The sequence below is a fragment of the Podarcis gaigeae genome (assembly GCF_964106915.1).
Source record: "Podarcis gaigeae genome assembly, chromosome: 5".
NCBI lineage: Eukaryota > Metazoa > Chordata > Lepidosauria > Squamata > Lacertidae > Podarcis > Podarcis gaigeae.
In genome coordinates, this window is record NC_139681.1 from 70,910,983 (window position 1) to 70,929,439 (window position 18,457).

Below are 18,457 nucleotides of genomic sequence, written 5' to 3' on the forward strand. Positions count from 1 at the left end.
GTTAGGAAGCTCTTCCAAATGCACATATAACAACAACATGATACTGGTTGGTGTACAGAAAATGTATAAACAAGCATGGAAAGAGTAGGGAAACCCCACTTTTACACTGCTGTTCCTTTTGCCATTTACAAAAGGATAATAAGGCTGTAATCCTAACCCCTCTTAACTTGGGGTACACATAAATGAATTCAACAGGACTTGCTTCTCAGTAGACATGGTTAGCGTTCTGTCATTGGGTTAGGTTAGGTGGACCGCCCCCCCCCAATGTATATGAAGACAAGTTTCACTCAAATCCTGTTCCAAATATGCATGTTCATTGATACACATTGCTGGGGTGCATAACATGTTGCCAAGAAATGCAGATGAGGCCACAAGCTGGCATCCATTCATATTAAGTAGGTTCTGGGTGTTTAGGGAAGCTGAAGACTCAAGTTGTTATGGATTGGCTTGGCTTGATAACAGTGAAGTTGGTAGGGATTGGCTAGTGTTACTGCAAGATTCTGATCTCTCACAGATCTGTCCTCTCTGTTGGGTTGCAGCAACCTTTCATGGAGACCTCTCCTGGTTTTTGTTTCCCTTTCTGATTCTAAAAAACAGGGAAAGATATACAATAGTGTTAGTGTGGAGGATGAAAAATGTAGCTTCCCAGTCAGACATAGTTGGCTGCAGCTTAAAACACTGCTTATAAACTGATTCTGAAAAGTTGCTAATGAGAAATTGAAATGAGCATTGTAACTAGAGGATCACAGCTAACATGATTGTATTCATACTGGCTGATGAGGTATGCATTGAGTTTGTATCAACAGTGTAGAGTAGAGGCCAACCTGTAATGTTGCACTTCTGACAAGATACTAGATTCTTTCATCAGAGTTGGAGAGGTAGTTCTTTGTTTTGAAGATGCTAATTGATTGAACTACACTGATACATGATTAATCATTAAGCTACATTGAAATCTTACTAGGGTTGATTAAATATCAACTGTTACGGTAAGCCTGCAACTTGCACGCATTTAATTTGTGCGTATTTAGCTTTATGCATGTGGCAAAACATTTAAAAATAAAAATAAAAAGGGGCAGGGTTCCGGGAAAAATGACTTTGGTAATTCCACCTACCATTGAACACAGTGGGTTTTGACTATGCATGATTTTGGCTTTAGGCACAATCCCCAGAACTAACTCTCACACAAGTTGAGGGTCTATTGTATTGGTAAAACATAAGTACAGGATGTGCCTTCAATAAATTCCTGCAATTTTTCCATGTAAGCCATATTTCTGGCTAGTTTTTTTCCTCATTTTCATTTCAGGTCATAATTATGGCATTTTGAATAATTCAAGCCTTTTGTGTACTCACTGGATCCTGTAGATAGGTAATTGCAGTTACTAATTTCCAATGGGCAAAAGTAGGGCTCTTAAAATCATGAGATTTCACGACATAACTGATAGGCTTTGATTAGGTTGTTTCTTTGATACACTATAGCTGACTATTCATTGTCAAGCTACCTCTCCATAATACGGGAGATCAGGCATATTTATATTAAAATAAAACATTTGTGTAAAGAAAAATAGACAGACCATGTAGCATAGTTCAGTGGTAATGCTATTACTTTCTCTTTTTCTGGATTGCCAGAACCAGGGATGCCAACAGGATTTTCTTGGCCTAGTACACTATATGTAGCTTGTACTTTGTCCCTCACTCACCAAGGGTTATGAAGAAAGACATGAACCTTTTACATAGCTATACCCATTTTAGCATTTATATCAGCAGCAACTTTCCGCCTGGAGAATTTCTTTATCCCCTCATAAGTGTGAAAACTGTCTCCATGTTGCTACTACAGTTGTATCTCAGTTTACGAACTTAATCCATTCCAGAATTCTGATCTTAACCCAAAACCGTTCTTGAACTGAGGCATGCTTTCCCTAATGAGGCCTCCCATCACTGGTGCCCTTCCACCATTCGGCTTCCGTTCTTAGACTGAGTTTGCAAACCAGGACACTACTTCTGGTTTTGCGGAGTTCGTAAACTGAATAGTTTGTAAACAGGGCTGTTCTTAAACCGAGGCACCACTGTATAACCAATAAACACCTCCCAGCTGCATTTACCTCTAACCCCCACCCCCTCAACATGTCAGGGTTGGGGTATACTTCACAGCTGTTACTCTATTCCCTCTGCCTCCCAAATGGATATACTAATAATGATATTATTTTCATTGCAGGGAATTAAAATGTCCGTACACTCAATGATCGTTTTGCAAGTATTTAAACCTGAATGCAAGAGTATAAAGTCCTTGTTTCTACCTTCTGCCTTGCAGTAGCAGTTGTTTTTACTGGGCAGCAATCACAACTCTACAAGAAAAGGGGGGGGGGCAGCTTCAGAATGAACCATGCATTCTCTTCTGTTATCTGAATCCAGGGGAGGGGGGGGGGAAGAAATCACACACATCTGAAAGAAGAACCAAAGTCAGCTTCAAAATGAACCAGGGTCTTCCTGGTTTTGAGGGTCTTCCCTGGTGGATGTGACTCTAATATTTTTCTCTAGCACTTGTCTGTCACATCAGTTGTTTCAAAAATTGGCTAGAAGCACTGAAAAGCAGGAATAGGCTGATGGCTCACAATGCAGACATGGCTCTGCATGTCTTGCTTCATAACTCTTGGTTTGCAAAGGCTAAAGACTTGTTTTTTTATTTTATTTTAAAACGAAAGTTCAGAGTCCAAACTCTGCTGGCTTTGGGCCCAGTTTAGCAGTACTCTCCTCCTGCTGGGCCTGGAGAAGGAATTATACAAAACTGCCTCAATCTTGCTCTTCTGGTGGCACACTAAGGTTTCTATTACACAGGTGATTTTTTGTGATCAGTGGTTGTGTCATGTTTTGGCAGTGTTCCGCAAGTATATTGAGGTGTACCAGGAGTGTTATCTGTTGTTGAAGTAAATGTAATAATAGAGATAAGTGTAGGCAATGGTGCCCTACAGCATGTGTCTGGATGAGTAGGAACGGGCATTCACCATAAATGTATGAATAGTATGTGGAAATTTCTAAAGGTTCAGAGCAGTACATTAAACAGCAAGGGTTATTAGTATGACAAAAAGAGACACGGGTGGCACTGTGGTCTAACCCACTGAGCCTCTTGGGCTTGCTGATTGCAAGGTTCACAGTTTGAATCTGCATGGTGGGATGAGCTCCTGTTGCTCTGTCCCAGCTTCTGCCAACCTAGCAGTTCAAAAGCACACCAGTGCAATTAGATAAATAGGTACTGCTGCAGCAGGAAGGTAAACAGCATTTCCATGCGCTCTGGCTTCTGTCATGGTGTCCCGTTGCACCAGAAGTGGTTTAGTCATGCTGGCCACTTGACCTGGAAAGCTGTCAGTGGACAAATGCCGGCTCCCTTAGCCTGAATGGAGATGAGCGCCGCAACCCCATAGTTGACTTTGACTGGACTTAACCGTCCAGGGATCCTTTACTTTTACCTTTTTTTTACTACTAGTGGGTAGGCACTTTCTTCTATATAGGAGTTCACACCAGAGATGATGAAACATACAAAGCTATCTTTTTTCAGAAAAAAATTGCATACTATGGGAGGCAAACTGAGTTTCTTAAATTTGTAGGTGCTATACCACAGAACTATTACCCATATAGGGTGGTGTAATATGGTGTTTATTTCTCTGCTATCACCTGCATGTGGGCACGTTTCATCATGGAAATGCTTTTCTATGTATACCACAAATTGCTTATCCCAGTGCTATGTCTGCTGCAACATGTTCATAATGGTACCACAATTTATGCATGGGGCCTGTCCTTCAGTTTAACCCAGTAGGCAAAGCTTTGATGGTGGAAATGTTTTGCGAGCATATTGCAAAGGCTTCATTAATAAGGGCAATTGCTTATAACAAATGTTTAAAACATCATTATCTTGTTTGTGAAGGAACCCCAGTGTGTTTTGCGGAATTTGGGAAATATTTGTTGGCACATATTGGCCTAGTTAAGATGTAATATTAAACTATGGTTTACCAGTATGTGTTTGAATCTTGTCTGATACCCGTGTGGTAGGGCCACAATGAGATTAAAAGTGTCAATTACCGTATTTTTCGCTCTATAACACACACCTGACCATAACACGCACATCGTTTTTAGAGGAGGAAAACAAGGGAAAAAGCATTCTGAATGAAACAGTGGGTGCATCATTTTTGGGCTTCATGCTGTGGCCACAGACATGTGATCTGATGGTGAATTTGGGGTGACCCAATGCAAGGATCTTGAGAATCCCTGTGAATAAATGCTTTTTAACCACATTTTTGCACCATTGCAGCCCCAGGCAACAGTGGGTGCATGATTTGGGGGGGGGCAGGCTGTAGCCATGGACATGCTATGTGATCTGATGGTGAATTTGGGGTGACCCAATGCAAAGATCCTGAGGATCCATGTGGATCCATGCTTTTTAACCACATTTTTGCACCATTGCAGCCCCAGGCAACAGTAGGTGCGTGATTTTTTTGGTGCAGGCTGTAGCCATGGACATGCTATGTGATGTGATGGTGAATTTGGGGTGACCCAATGCAAAGATCCTGAGGATCCGTGTGGATCCATGCTTTTTAACCACGTTTTTGCACCATTGCAGCCCCAGGCAACAGTGGGTGCGTGATTTTTTTGGTGCAGGCTGTAGCCATGGACATGCTATGTGATCTGATGGTGAATTTGGGGTGACCCAATGCAAAGATCCTGAGGATCCATGTGGATCCATGCTTTTTAACCACATTTTTGCACCATTGCAGCCCCAGGCAACAGTGGGTGCATGATTTGGGGGGGGGGGCAGGCTGTAGCCATGGACATGCTATGTGATCTGATGGTGAATTTGGGGTGACCCAATGCAAAGATCCTGAGGATCCATGTGGATCTATGCTTTGTAACCACATTTTAAGTGGGGAGCGAAGGAAAAACAAAGAAGGGACATTAGAGGGGTGTGCAGAGAAGCAGCTGGCTAAGAATGCAGGAGAGGGATTTAACGGGTTGGAGGAAAGAAAGGCAAAAGTTTCCCCCCACCCAAGCCAGCCATCTCTCTCTCTCCCTCCCTCCCTCCCTCCCTCCCTCTCCCTTCTCCCCTCTCTCTCCCTCTCCCCCAGCAGCACCGGAGCTTGCCTGGAGGGGAGGGGCTTTCCCTGCTCTTTGTTCCGTTTCAGCAAACACAGCAACGAAACAGAGGGGGGTGGGCAGTAAGACCCTGAGGCAGAATGCAGGAAAGCAGTCCTCTTTTCAGTTTTCCCTTCTCCGTGAAGCGCCGCAATTTGATTTTTGGCTGATTTTTCGGCTCCAGGGACCACACATTCGCTCTATAACACGCACAGACATTTCCCCTTCCTTTTTAGGAGAAAAAATCTGTGTGTTATAGAGGGAAAAATACGGTAATAGCTTGGTCATCCTAGGGGATTTTAACATCCATGCCGACACGACCTTACAAGGGGCCGCTCGGGACTTCGTGGAAAGCATGGCCTCCATGGGGCTGTCCCTGAATAAGTCTGGCCCAACCCATAGCCGCGGACATGCCTTGGACCTGGTGTTTACCTCTATGGATGTTGGTGATCTGACACTAAGTAAAAGCGAAATGAAAGAAGTGCCATGGTCAGTTCACTTCCTGGTGCAACTAGACTTCTCTGCGACCCATCCCCTCTGCCGGGAGGTGAGACCAATTTGGATGGTCCGCCCCCGCCACTTAATGGATCCAAATGGTTTCCAGAGAGTGGTAGGGGATGCTTTATCCCATGTTGATGGCCTTTCAGCTGATTCCCTGGTGGCCCGCTGGAATGTGGAGTTAACCAGGGCTATTGATTGTTTGGCTCCGAAGCGCCCTCTCCGATTGCATGGAGCCCGGACAGCCCCGTGGTTTTCCACGGATCTGAGGGCAATGAAACAATCGTTGAGATGGCTAGAGCACTGGTGGCGGATAACTCATTCCGAATCTGACCGGACACAGGTTAGAGCTCAACGTCGAGCATACCAAGTGGCGATAGCGACGGCAAAGAAGAATTTCTTCACCGCCTCTATTGCATCTGCAGAAAACAGCAGCAGGAGACTTTTTCAGGTGGTTCACAATTTAGCAGAACCACCTGCAACATTGGGGCCCAGTACGGGCCACATGTTCTCCTGCAATGATTTTGCAAAGTTTTTTGCAGATAAAATCGCTCAGATTTGGGAAGAAGTAGACTCCACTGTGGGAGCAGGGCGGGGGCGGGAGAGTGCTAGAGTTCTGTCTAGTCAAATTGAGTGGGATCAATTCCAATCTGTTACCTCTGAGGATGTGGACAGGCTGCTTGGACGAGTGAAACCAACCACCTGTCTCCTGGATCCTTGCCCATCCTGGCTTATAAAAGCTAGCTGGGAAGGACTGGGCGATGGGCTTCGTGGGGTGGTAAATGCTTCCCTCCGTGAGGGAGCCTTCCCAGACCCGCTGAAAGAGGCGGTTATTAAACCGCTTCTTAAAAAACCATCTTTAGATGCGGCCACGATGGCCAACTATCGCCCAGGCTCAAATCTTCCATTCTTGGGCAAGGTGATTGAGCGAGCGGTTACCGAACAACTCCAGGCACGCCTGGAAGAAGCGGACCATTTGGATCCCTTCCAGTCGGGATTCAGGCCTCATCATGGGACTGAAACTGCCTTGGTTGCACTGGTTGATGATCTCCGGCAGGCTAGGGACAAAGGGGAGAGCTGTTTCCTAGTTCTGCTCGATCTCTCAGCGGCTTTTGATACCATCGACCATAACATCCTTCTGGACCGTGTTGAGGGGCTGGGAGCTGGGGGCACTTTCATACAGTGGTTCCGCTCCTTCCTCCTGGGCCATGTTCAGAAAGTGGGGGGGTGGATGAGTGTTCAGACCCCTGGGCTCTCACTTGTGGGGTGCCTCAGGGTTCTGTCCTCTCCCCCATGCTTTTCAACATTTACATGCAGCCGCTGGGAGAGATCATCAGGAGGTTTGGGCTGGGTGTTCATCAGTATGCGGATGATACCCAGCTCTACCTCTCTTTTAAATCTTAACCAGTGAAGGCGGTGAAGGTGCTGTGTGAGTTTCTGGAGGCGGTTGGAGGATGGATGGCGGCTAACAGATTGAGGTTGAATCCTGACAAGACAGAAGTACTGTTTTTGGGGGACAGGAGGCGGGCAGGTGTGGAGGATTCCCTGGTCCTGAATGGGGTAACTGTGCCCCTGAAGGACCAGGTGCGCAGCCTGGGAGTCATTTTGGACTCAGCTGTCCATGGAGGCACAGGTCAAATCTATTGTCCAGGGCAGCTGTTTACCAGCTCCATGTGGTACGTAGGCTGAGACCCTATCTGCCTGCGGACTGTCTCGCCAGAGTGGTGCATGCTCTGGTTATCTCCTGCTTGGACTACTGCAATGCACTCTACGTGGGGCTACCTTTGAAGGTGACTCGGAAACTACAACTAATCCAGAATGCAGCAGCTAGACTGGTGACTGGGGGCGGCCGCTGAGACCATGTAACACTGGTCTTGAAAGACCTACATTGGCTCCCAGTACGTTTCCGGGCACAATTCAAAGTGTTGGTGCTGACCTTTAAAGCCCTAAACGGCCTCGGTCCAGTATACCTGAAGGAGCGTCTCCACCCCCATCATTCTGCCCGGACGCTGAGGTCCAGCGCCGAGGGCCTTCTGGCGGTTCCCTCATTGCGAGAAGCAAAGCTACAGGGAACCAGGCAGAGGGCCTTGTCGGTAGTGGCGCCCGCCCTGTGGAACGCCCTTCCAGCAGATGTCAAAGCGATAAACAACTACCTGACATTCAGAAGACATCTTAAGGCAGCCCTGTTCAGGGAAGTTTTTAACGTGTGATATTTTACTGTATTTTTGGTTTCTATGGAATCTGCCCAGAGTGGCTGGGGAGGCCCAGCCAGATGGGCAGGGTATAAATTATTATTATTATTATTATTATTATTATTATTATTATTATTATTATGCCTGCCTTAGTCCCTATTTCTGCTTTCCTTACTGAAGAAGCTACTAAGGCTTCCTAGAACCACCAAGGTTCTACTGGTGTATAAGACAATATATGTTTTGCTAGGATTTACCATGTCAAACATGGATTTTTTGCTTTGCAATGTGTGAATTTACCCTACTTCTCATGTGTGAAAGAATGTAGAGTGCACAGAATGCATATTTAAACAGTACAGTGGAACCTTGTGTTACGTACCGTAAACACTTCAGGTTACGAGCTCTGCTAACCTGGAAGTAGATGCTCCTGGTTGCAAACTTTTCCCCAGGATGCGAGCAGAAGTCATGCGCCAGCAGCGCAGCAGCAGCACAAGGCACCATTAGTGAAAGCGCTCCTTGGGTTATGAACGGTTTCAGCTTAAGAACAGACCTCCAGAACGAATTAAATTCGTAACCAGAGGTACCACTGTAAAATGTTTGCTATTTTTTGTGCATTTTTATAGAATGCTTCACTAACAGTACAGGGTGAACATATTGCTTGTGTGACTTGTCTTAGAAAATAAATTTAAATGTAGCAATTAGACTATTTTATAATTCAAACTTTATTCTTGAAATTGCATCATTGTAATTGTAGGTGACTTTTGGGGGGCATCTTCTTACTTCCTATGTATATATAATGTACATAGATGGTATTGTATAAAAAATATATATATGACCTTAAAATAGAACTCCTTAATCCAGGCATAGGCAAATTCTGGCCCTCCAGATGTTTGGGACTACAATTCCTATCATCTCTAGCTAACAGGACCAGTGGTCAGGGATGATGGGAATTGTAGTCCCAAACATCTGGAGGGCCGGAGTTTGCCTATGCCTCCCTTAATCAGTTGATTAAAATATAATGGCATAGTTATCACCAACTGGCAAAAGATATGTCTTCTTTCCTCCTGTATAATCTGTAGCTTGAGTCTAATGTGTGGCAAGCAGTCAGGAAGAAATGAGATTTTTACAGATGAGATGTGGCCTTTTGAGAACTTATCTTCTAAAGTTCCCTGTAATGTCTTGGAGAAGTTTCTGTTTGTCTGTATACCTGTGAATATCAAAATGGGAATTTAGGAGTGAGCGTGCATTCATATGGCTGCATGGAACTTATATTCTTTGTCCTGGAGTATATTATAATTATTTTAATCAATCAATTAATTAATTACCAGATGGCTTCTAAGCAGGTAATAGAGACCACGCACATTAATTTTTGTCTGGATAACCTGCGTGTTAGAAAAGATGACTTATGCAGAGGGGTCAACAAAGGTGTAGTTTCAGATCCCAGACCACCTTTTTCTATGTGTTCTATGTGTTCCAGTGTTCATGGAGGGCCTGAGCCTGATGAGCTAACAATGGGTGGTATTCAACTAAGTTTTACTTGGAGTAGCCGGATTAAAATGAATGAACATGACTAAGTTAGGTCCATTAATTGCAGTGGGTCTCCTCTGAGTGAAGCTTAGTTGAATACTACCCAACAGCCTTAAAGATAGGCTAGCTACTCTGCTTTATCAACATAGAGTTCATGATTTGGGGTATTTGCTGTCTTGATTAGCATTGAAACCTAGTCCACTTGCTGTCCTTAAGTAATCACTTGTAGATACTTGTAGATCGCTTGTAGATACTTCAGAGATTAAACACACTAAACTTAAAGTCAAATTACATTTTTCTTGTATCTGAGGCCTAAAGCACCTAGCAAGTCCTTCAACAAAATGATAGCATTGCATTTTGCTAATAAGGGAAGAAAGACGAAAATTACATGTTTCGTTTATGGTTTGCCAAAATCAGAAGTGAGGGGAGGGACAGAAGGGGCCTCTACTGCTGGCAGGAACTCCTAAGGTATTTAGGAAAACTCCTGCATTAAAAGAGAAGCTCCTTCAGCCCAAATATTTGTAGTTTGTGCATCTTACTGCTGGTTCACCAAGATCTAGTACTCTTTTTGTGACAAACTTGTATCTGAACTGTACCACTTGCATAATTGAATGCTTTACTGTATGAAATCCTCGGGATAGTCTAATATTTTATTTGTAGAAGTGGGTGCAATATTCAGGTTTTACACTGTGAAATGCCCTGAGATCTATGGATGAAGGGCAGTATACAAATTTGATTTATTATAGTTGTTTATTATTATTATTATTCAGTTATGGAAGCTGAATCTGCAATCTGAAGTGGTATAGTCATGGTGTATCACCTCAGTAAACACCAGGGACTTACCGTAGTCTTTGCTCTTGTAGACTGGATAAGTTTGCATCTCACATCTTCCCTACCTGTAGCTTGGTCATTATTGAAGGCAACATGTCTGGGTATCTAGAGCTGGTGACTATAGTCTTCTGTTTATCCAATTAATCTTAGTCAACTACCAAGTGGGACTTAGTCACAATGATGCTCTAATTCTGTAGACAAAGGACATCTGTTGTATCTATAGTAAGGAATGTTATCTCTCTTCTTATGTTTGAAAGGCTTAGTAATAAAGGTTTTCATTGTTTCTTAACCATGCACACATGATGCAAAGCCTAAGCAACTTTTTGATCTCATTGGATAAATGAATCCAGTGGGAATTACAAAAGATGAAAGTGTTGGGGCTGCTTGGCACAGCAATGAATTAGCACTATATACTGATCACATCTTACTGTAACATTTGAGGGTTACTTATGTTTCTGAAAATACAGAACAAATGCCTTGAGGACCTCCTCAAGTGTGCATGCAAGCCTGAAGTTGTAACATACACCCCTGCTCACATTTTTAAAGGCTCTTTTGACATTGAGACTGTTGTAAATAAAAATATGCCCTTTTCCCTTATGGGGTATCCAAGAGCCCATATAGAGTCCTTACACAGGTTCCCTATTGGTAGGAGAAAATAAACAGAGGCCAACCAGACAATATTGAGAAGCAAAGCAGCTAGTAAGCTTGATCTTTATTGATCTGTTGCAACAGGGTACTCCCCTCACACGCAGGAGAGGAGGACCCCCAAAATTGCTGTGCAAGGGCTTATAAAGACTTTTGAAATTCCCATCCTCTAGATCAAGACCACCCCCAGAAACATTATGCATACATCACAGAAGGGGTGTAATCTAAGACCACCCCTCAGATACATCCCACCTACATCACAGAATTTTTTTCCCCTCTTGTCCTTGTTTATCTCCTGTCTGGCAGGTTACTTGATTGGATTTCCTGGGGAGCCTGGCCATTCTGTTGTAGTGGTAAAATACTTATTTCCTGGGCCAGGTCACAGGCTCACACCTTATTCTTATCTTAAATATGTCCTTAAGACAGGATTTGTGAGGAAAGAGACAATGGGGAGACTTTTCCAGTTTGACCTTGCAGAGAAAACATTTGGTCAGTTTAGGAATCAAAATGGTTCCAGGTTGGCCTTCCTGTGTTGATCTATGTATGTGCGGTTATGAACATTGCCATATATCTAAGACCATAAAATTCCTATCACAAGACCTGAATGCACTCCAGAATTTGGCACCTCAAATGTCAACAAGGATAGCAAAAAAAGAAGTAGAAAAAAGACCATTTTATCAAAAAGAAAATAAGCATTCTTACTAAAAAAAAGTTGAAGAAGCTGTGTGTGTGTGTGTGTTAACAATAGGTTGAATTAAAAACCAATAAAAGTATAATTAATTATATTGAAAAGCATGCCTTAGAACATAGAAAAACTAGGATGCAGTAAAATTGGTTAAAGAAAGTGGAGTTTTATGTTGGACGAAGGAGATTTAGCTAAAGTTGATATTGGAAGGAAAACTGATACTGAGTAGAACACGGGTGGTGAACCTCTAGACTAGAGTCTGCAGGCCAAACTTGACCCAGCAGGGGTTCAGATTTAGTCCGCAAGCATGATTTCCCCAAATTATGCCCACCTGCAGTAAAGCAGTAGTCTGTGATCACCAAATGAGCAAAATAGAATGAGAGATTTAGCACAGGAAAGGGGCAGATTTCCCTCAAGAGGAAGGGACCCAATTAGGGGCTTGAAAGCACAAGATAAAAGGAGCAGGGAGAGAAAGGGACTGGCTGAGACACAGAGAGACTGGGATGACAGAGTAAAAAGCTAAAAGAGAAGGGGCATTCTGCCCTATGGAGCAGAAAGTGGGTGAAGTAGATGGCTTGGGGCTGGTAGAGAAGGCAAGGGGGGAAATGAAGGGTTTGGCTAGCCAATGGACTTGCTTGCCAGGGAAGAGAGGAGTGAGATTTCATATCTTCCTTTATTTCTCAGTTGTTGGAGTTTGTTGGGGTGGTAGTATGGAGACCTCTGAAGTAAGAAGTAGCAGTGCTACTGTGTATGTGCTACTGTGTGGAAAGTAAGATTTCTGTAGTGGGTTCCAAAGATTCCTAGTTGCTAAGGTGAAAAACATGTTTTATGCTTAAGTTGGGCTTAAATATTAAAATAAAAAAGACTACAAATGCTGTATTCCTGGTAGTAATTGGGTGTTAAAAGTTTTAAAATGGTGCCAGACAGGAAGCTTGTCCTAAATATCTGAGGTATGGCTCCTACAAATGCATCTTTATTCTGCTGTCCTAATGGGTAGAAGGAAAGGGATTAATTTCTTTTGTGGGTTTTCTGGTGGGAGCCTTGGGCCTTGGAAACTACCAGATTAGCTATTGTGGGGAAAGAAGTAAGATTTTAGGTATTTGCACCCTGGCTTCACATGTTTAGAAGGTGTCTGTTGTTCTTTTCTTTAACTTTCAATTTAGAAGTGTTTAGAAAGATTCACAGTGAAGAAATCAATTGATTTCACAGGAGGTGTTGTATCTCTTGAATGTGTTCTGACTGAGTTACTTTAATGGAGATTCTCTCCAGGCCAAATTAACTTCACTTCTCAGGTAAAAAGGTAAAGGTACCCCTGCCCGTATGGGCCAGTCGTGTCCGACTCTAGGGTTGTGCGCCCATCTCACTTAAGAGGCCGGGGGCCAGCGCTGTCCGAGGACACTTCCGGGTCAGGTGGCCAGTGTGATGAAGCTGCTCTGGCGAGCCAGCACCAGCGCAGCACACGGAAACGCCGTTTACCTTCCCGCTATAAAGTGGTACCTATTTATCTACTTGCACTTAGGGGTGCTTTCGAACTGCTAGGTGGGCAGGAGCTGGGAGCGAAAGACGGGAGCTCACCCCGCCGCGGGGATTCGAACCGCCGACCATGTGATCAGCAAGCCCTAGGCGCTGAGGTTTTACCCACAGCGCCACCCGCGTTCCCTCACTTCTCAGGTACAGGCTACCAAAACAAAAGCTGGATTTTTTTGGGTACTTTGTAACAAATTATCCAACATTCAGTTAATAAGTGTTTAACATATGAATGACTGTAGCTCAGTGGTAGAACACATGTTTTGCATGGAAAGGATTCCAAGTTCAGTTTCTGGTACAGTGGTGCCCCGCAAGACGAACGCCTCGCAAGACGAAAAACCCGCTAGACGAAAGGGTTTTCCGTTTTGGAGGCGCTTTGCAAAACGAATTTCCCTATGGGGTTGCTTCGCAAGACGAAAAAAATCTTGCATCCCCCCGCGGGTTTTTCCCGCTTTTCCCGCCCTTTTCTTAAGCCGCTAAGCCGCTTATCAGCTGTTCCGCTGATAAGCCGCTTAACAGCTGATCGCTGGAAGCCGCTTGACAGCTGTAGCGCTAATCTGCTAAGCTGTCAATGGGCTTGCTTCGCAAGACGAAAAAACCGCTAGATGAAGAGAATCGCGGAACGGATTCTTTTCGTCTAGCGAGGCACCACTGTATCTCCAGGTAGGGCTGGGAAAAAACTTTGTCTTGGAACTCAAGAGACCTATTGCCAGTCATTGTTGAGAATGCAGACCATAAGCAAGCTGGACCAGTGGTCTGATTTGGCATAAGGCAATTTATACCAAAAGCACAACTAGCAGAAGGAAACTCCACATGTTAAAAGAAAGATTCCTTGGAGTCTACCTCTCCCCATACATGTACTGATTGCTTCCTTGGCTCCTGGTTTGTGATTATCACAGTTGGCTGCAGTGCCTGAGTTGTGCAATTTGGACTGTGACTACTAGTTAATAGTAAGAGATATTCAGCAAGTTACATTGACATGATAAAGCATCAATCAATACCAGCCCTTGCTAATTCAACCCAAAACCTACCACTAAGTAACAGTACATAATAGGGACAGCACATGAGCCATGAAGAAGCCACTATTTCCTCCTTTCCTCCTCCTTTGCTGCCTTCTGTCATGCAGTTATTTTATAGCCCAGGCAAAAGATGCTCCTGCTTGCTTGCCTAGTCTTCACTATCAATGACTGCATGTAGAATTCCTATTCTCTGTTGCTCTGCTATTTCTGTTGTCTGCTACTGGAGATAACCCCACCCCCTGCAAGATTCAGTGTTCTGAGGAAAGTGCTGGATTCTTGTAATATGCTTTCAATCCTCAGTGTGCCCTCGGTTGTGGAATATCACTCCTATCCTTTCCCAATCTCTGAAACAGTTACAAAAAAATAGTCATTGTGTTGCACAACTAAGTGAGATACTGCTAGCTAAACAGTCAATCTTAAACTACTTCATAAAGTCTATGGTGTTATCTTTATGGACCTTACACTTCTGATTGCCGTACCTCAGATAGTGTAAGACACCTGGAAACCACTGAGCCTCTTGGGCTTGCTGATCGGAAGGTCGGTGGTTCAAATCTGCACAACGGGGTGAGCTCCCGTTGCTCTGTCCCAGCCTCTGCCAACCTAGCAGTTCAAAAGCACACCAGTGCAAGTAAATGAATAGGTATCACTGCGACAGGAAGGTAAACAGCGTTTCCATGGGCTCTGGCACTCGTCATTGTGTCCCATTGCACCAGAAGTGGTTTAGTCATGCTGGCCACATGATGCGGAAAGCTGTCTGTGGACAAATGCCGGCTCCCTCAGCCTGAAAAGTGAGATGAGTACTGCAACCCCGTAGTCACCTTTGACTGGACTTAACTGTCCAGGGGTCCTTTACCTTTTTCTATATATATATATGATTCATCTGAGCTATATATAATTTTGCTTGCCAGCTTTAAGCTGTGGCTTTTCAATTCTCACAATGCAGAGTTCATCTTTGGAATGAATTGCCATAGATTGTTCTTATGCCCCAGTGCATAAAATAGCTCTCTTAAAACCACTTAAGGGATGACTAATGTGTTTGTGGCCATTAAATCAGTCTTGTATTTAACAACTTGCCAGGTAGCTGTGAGTGATGAGGAATTCTAAGCAGGTGAGTACTCTTGCCGCACTCCACTTGGATACCATGTTAATGGCAAAGGATGGAAAACTACTTCTCTTCCACATTCAACACAGGAGGGACACCCTCTGCTTTTCTTTCTAAGCTTTTTGTTTTGTTTTCACTAGCTTGCTAAGAGGCCACTAAGTTTAAATTTCCATACTAGCTGCAGAGGAGGGGGCTTGCACTAATTTTTTTGCTGGGGAGTAAGCTTTGTGGGCTTAATTTACAAGGCTATGCTAAATCACAAAACCCTATTTTTAATGTAGAGAATATACTTCTGGGTTTTAGGTAGCAATTGACTAACAAAGGGTGAAAATCGTCCTGCTCTTGTGGCCAGGAATTCCTTTCTAAAGTGAGCAGTCCTGGGGCTCAAGACCCTGTGGAAGTACTAACCTCTTCTATTGGAAGGGTTTATTCTAATTTACAATACAGTATGGTATAATTACTCTGGATAAGAGGGAGAACATTTGTGTGTGTTGTCAATCTAAAGGTAAGAGCTATGCTAGTGAGTTATAGATTATGTCAGAGGTTTTCAACCTTTGTGAGTCCACCAACGTGACCAGCTACATTCTTTCTGTGGCACCCCTGTGGGGCTCAGGAGCCCAGTTATGTCACCATTTTCCTGCAGAGCTGGCAGCCTCTCACCCGTTTTCGAACACCCTTCCATGTGGAGTTTTCCCTTAGCCTCCTCTACTCTCCCCTCTCTTTGGGAGTCCTCTGAGCGCTGCCCGTCCCTGGTCTCTGAGCTGCCTCCCCCCAAGGAGGGGTGCTTTCCAGAGGCACCATTCACCTGCAGAGCTTATAGCCAGGACTGCTGCAATAAACAGCTGTGCAAGCATCAGAGAGGGCATCAGAGGTAGGACAGAGGCACCAGAGAAAAGTGTGACAGACGCCAGTGTTGCCAGCGGCACCCCTGACCATCATTCAAGGCACCCCAGGGTGCAGCAGCACACTGGTTGAAAACCACTGGATTATGTGTTTGATGGCACTGCTGTGTTATAATGTCCATGCATTTCCCATTATTGAGGAGCCAACATTAAGCTCTGTATCTGGTTAGCCAGTACTGCATCTAGTTAGCCAGAACTGCTGACAGAATGCTGAGCTAAGACATCTGCTTGTCTGATTTAATACTGGTTGCCATGTCTTCCCAATACTGTGTATATAACATCAAGCAGTTGTTGCACAGGTAGAGCTTTCCTCATCTTCTTGATGCAATTATGGAAAGAGCTATAGCAATTAACCTATAAAGTGATAGAGAGGGGCAAGGATTTTTTAAAAATCAGTTCACAGGTAAGCAAACAAATGGTAGACATTTACATTTGCAGTTACTAAACATGAACAAAAAAAAACCTTATTAATTCACGTCATTTTTTATAAAGTATAACAATTATTTGTTTGGCTGCATTAGCAGAATAATACTATGTCTACTGCAATGTAGAATGAATAAGAATACCCCACAATTGCCACCTTTTTATAGTGTGAAAACTTGTTTTGCCTGAAAGCTTGTTTATAATTTAAAAGCCCCCCCCCCCCAGGAAATTTTGAATCTAAAGGTGTATTAATAAAATATTTACCAAATAAAATCTTAAGGCTGTGGGTGTGCCCAATACATGGTCATTTCACAGATCACTAGACTGTATTGCTTTTGTGTGGCAATCAACATTTAATGTTTACTATCCTGATGAGCTAATAAAAAGCTCCAGAGTAAATCACCTATGTCATGTATCATGACAGTTTGTTTACCTTCACACACCCCAACTTGCTATTGACTTGCTCAGATTATATAATTTTGATGACTATCCTGGTAAAAGATCTATTTCACTTTACTTTTGCCATTTCATTACAAAAAATAAGAGTTTGAAATCGAAGCAAGAATTCCAGTCCATTAAGCTGCATATGTGCCTTTAGAGTGCAGATTGTCAAACATGGTGACAGGACCTGCCCAAGGGATGAGGAAACTGTGGTCCTCCAGACATTGTTGTACTTCATTTCCCAGCAGCACCAGCCAGCCAAGCCGGTGAGCTGCAGATAATAGGAAGTGTAGTCCAATTTTTAATAGAGTAACCTTCAGGAAAAGTGTTGCATGAAGTAGCATACGAGACCCGTAAAAAACAACACATGGCAGCTTAATCGACACTCCTATAGCTGCATTGAAACGTAACACATTCAAGGAAGCAGGGAAAACCCTACAAGTTTGTGAGATCGCGTTTAAAGCATGTTGCAGCTCTCCTAAACTCGTGATGGGCTCGTTGGGCGTTTCCCACTACCCGCTACTGTGCAGAAACATGTGCAAAAGGCTTCTTTAAAACTACTGGGAGCTCCATAGCGGAGCTTTTCCTCCCCCCCCCCCCCGGAAACAACCGCAGCCGCACCTTAGAAGGTAGGGCTCCAACCTGGCAGCCAAACCTTGCTTATCTTTTGACACCGAACCCCTCTGGAATGCGCGTGAAGCCATGTTTCCCCGATGCGCGGCGCTCCCTGAGACACCCCCCCTCGAGGGGGCGGAGTTTACGGGCTGGGGGCGTGGAAGCAGGCCAGTGCCTTGCGGCTTGCAGCCACGTGGGCTCCGAGCGGCTCCTTTTGTCTGGGTCTCGGATGGGGAGGGGCGGGCTAGAGGGAAGCGGCCGCTCTTCGAACCGCGTCACAAAGCGGATTTTCCGTTTCCACGGCAACGCCTCCTCTGAGGCTGCTCTCAACCCCCGGGACAAGGAATCGGATGGCAGTGGGTGCTGCCTGGTACACCTAGCGGGTGGGGGGCGGGGGGACGAAGGTCGCCTCCCCTCCCTCCCGCCCACCAAGGGATCCCACTTGGCCAGGTAAGGTTTGCACCCCAGGCAGAGTTGCATCTTTCGAAACAGCGCTGGGCCTCCTCCGTCATCCGGGTGACGATGCTGAAAGACGCCAAGCAAGCGTCACTCGGCTCACTCAGCGTTTTCTCTTCGCCAACTTCACCGCGTTTTCCCCGAAGCTATATATAGATATATATAGATACAAGTTGCCCCAACGCTTTCCTGTTCTCCTGTTAGAAATGAATGGCGAAAGGGCGATTGTTCCGTTCTTTGGTTTTAAGATTTTTTAAGATTTTAATTTTAAGATGCTTATACACATTACTGGTTTTTGGTTTTGTAAGATAGCGAGCCACAAGCACAGCGGAAGAAATAAAAACATTAAGGCACGTGTGCTATCAAAAAGGAAAGAGGCCCCAAATAATCTTTCCTTTAATTCACGTAATTACTTCCGGATTTGACAGTTTCCCCTTGAACTGAATACTGCTACCGCATAGCTTTTGATGGGGCTAGAT

The 18,457-nt window shown here is 44.3% G+C and overlaps 2 protein-coding genes across 11 annotated transcripts in view; one reads left to right on the forward strand and one right to left on the reverse strand.

The window, feature by feature from the left end:
* ACSL3 (acyl-CoA synthetase long chain family member 3) overlaps window positions 1–18,457 on the forward strand; it is a 58,562-nt gene that overhangs the window by 1,482 nt on the left and 38,623 nt on the right. The window contains exon 1 of one of the 10 annotated variants that reach the window (XM_083742104.1): window positions 17,698–17,972. The exons of 6 other annotated variants lie outside the window; for them this stretch is intronic. The gene's annotated coding sequence lies outside the window, so the exon portion shown is untranslated. Of the gene's footprint in view, window positions 1–17,697; window positions 17,973–18,457 lie in introns of those variants that run through there. 3 more of the 10 variants (XM_083742103.1, XM_083742097.1, XM_083742106.1) reach the window with 3 other exon arrangements.
* On the reverse strand, window positions 79–17,611 carry LOC310846108 (uncharacterized protein; the record flags this gene model as incomplete). The annotated part of the gene is made up of 4 exons (XM_083742193.1): window positions 79–586; window positions 2,295–2,342; window positions 14,519–14,639; window positions 17,529–17,611. 4 exons carry the CDS (start codon window positions 17,609–17,611, stop codon window positions 509–511), a joined length of 330 nt encoding a protein of 109 aa, XP_083598319.1. The 3' UTR covers window positions 79–508.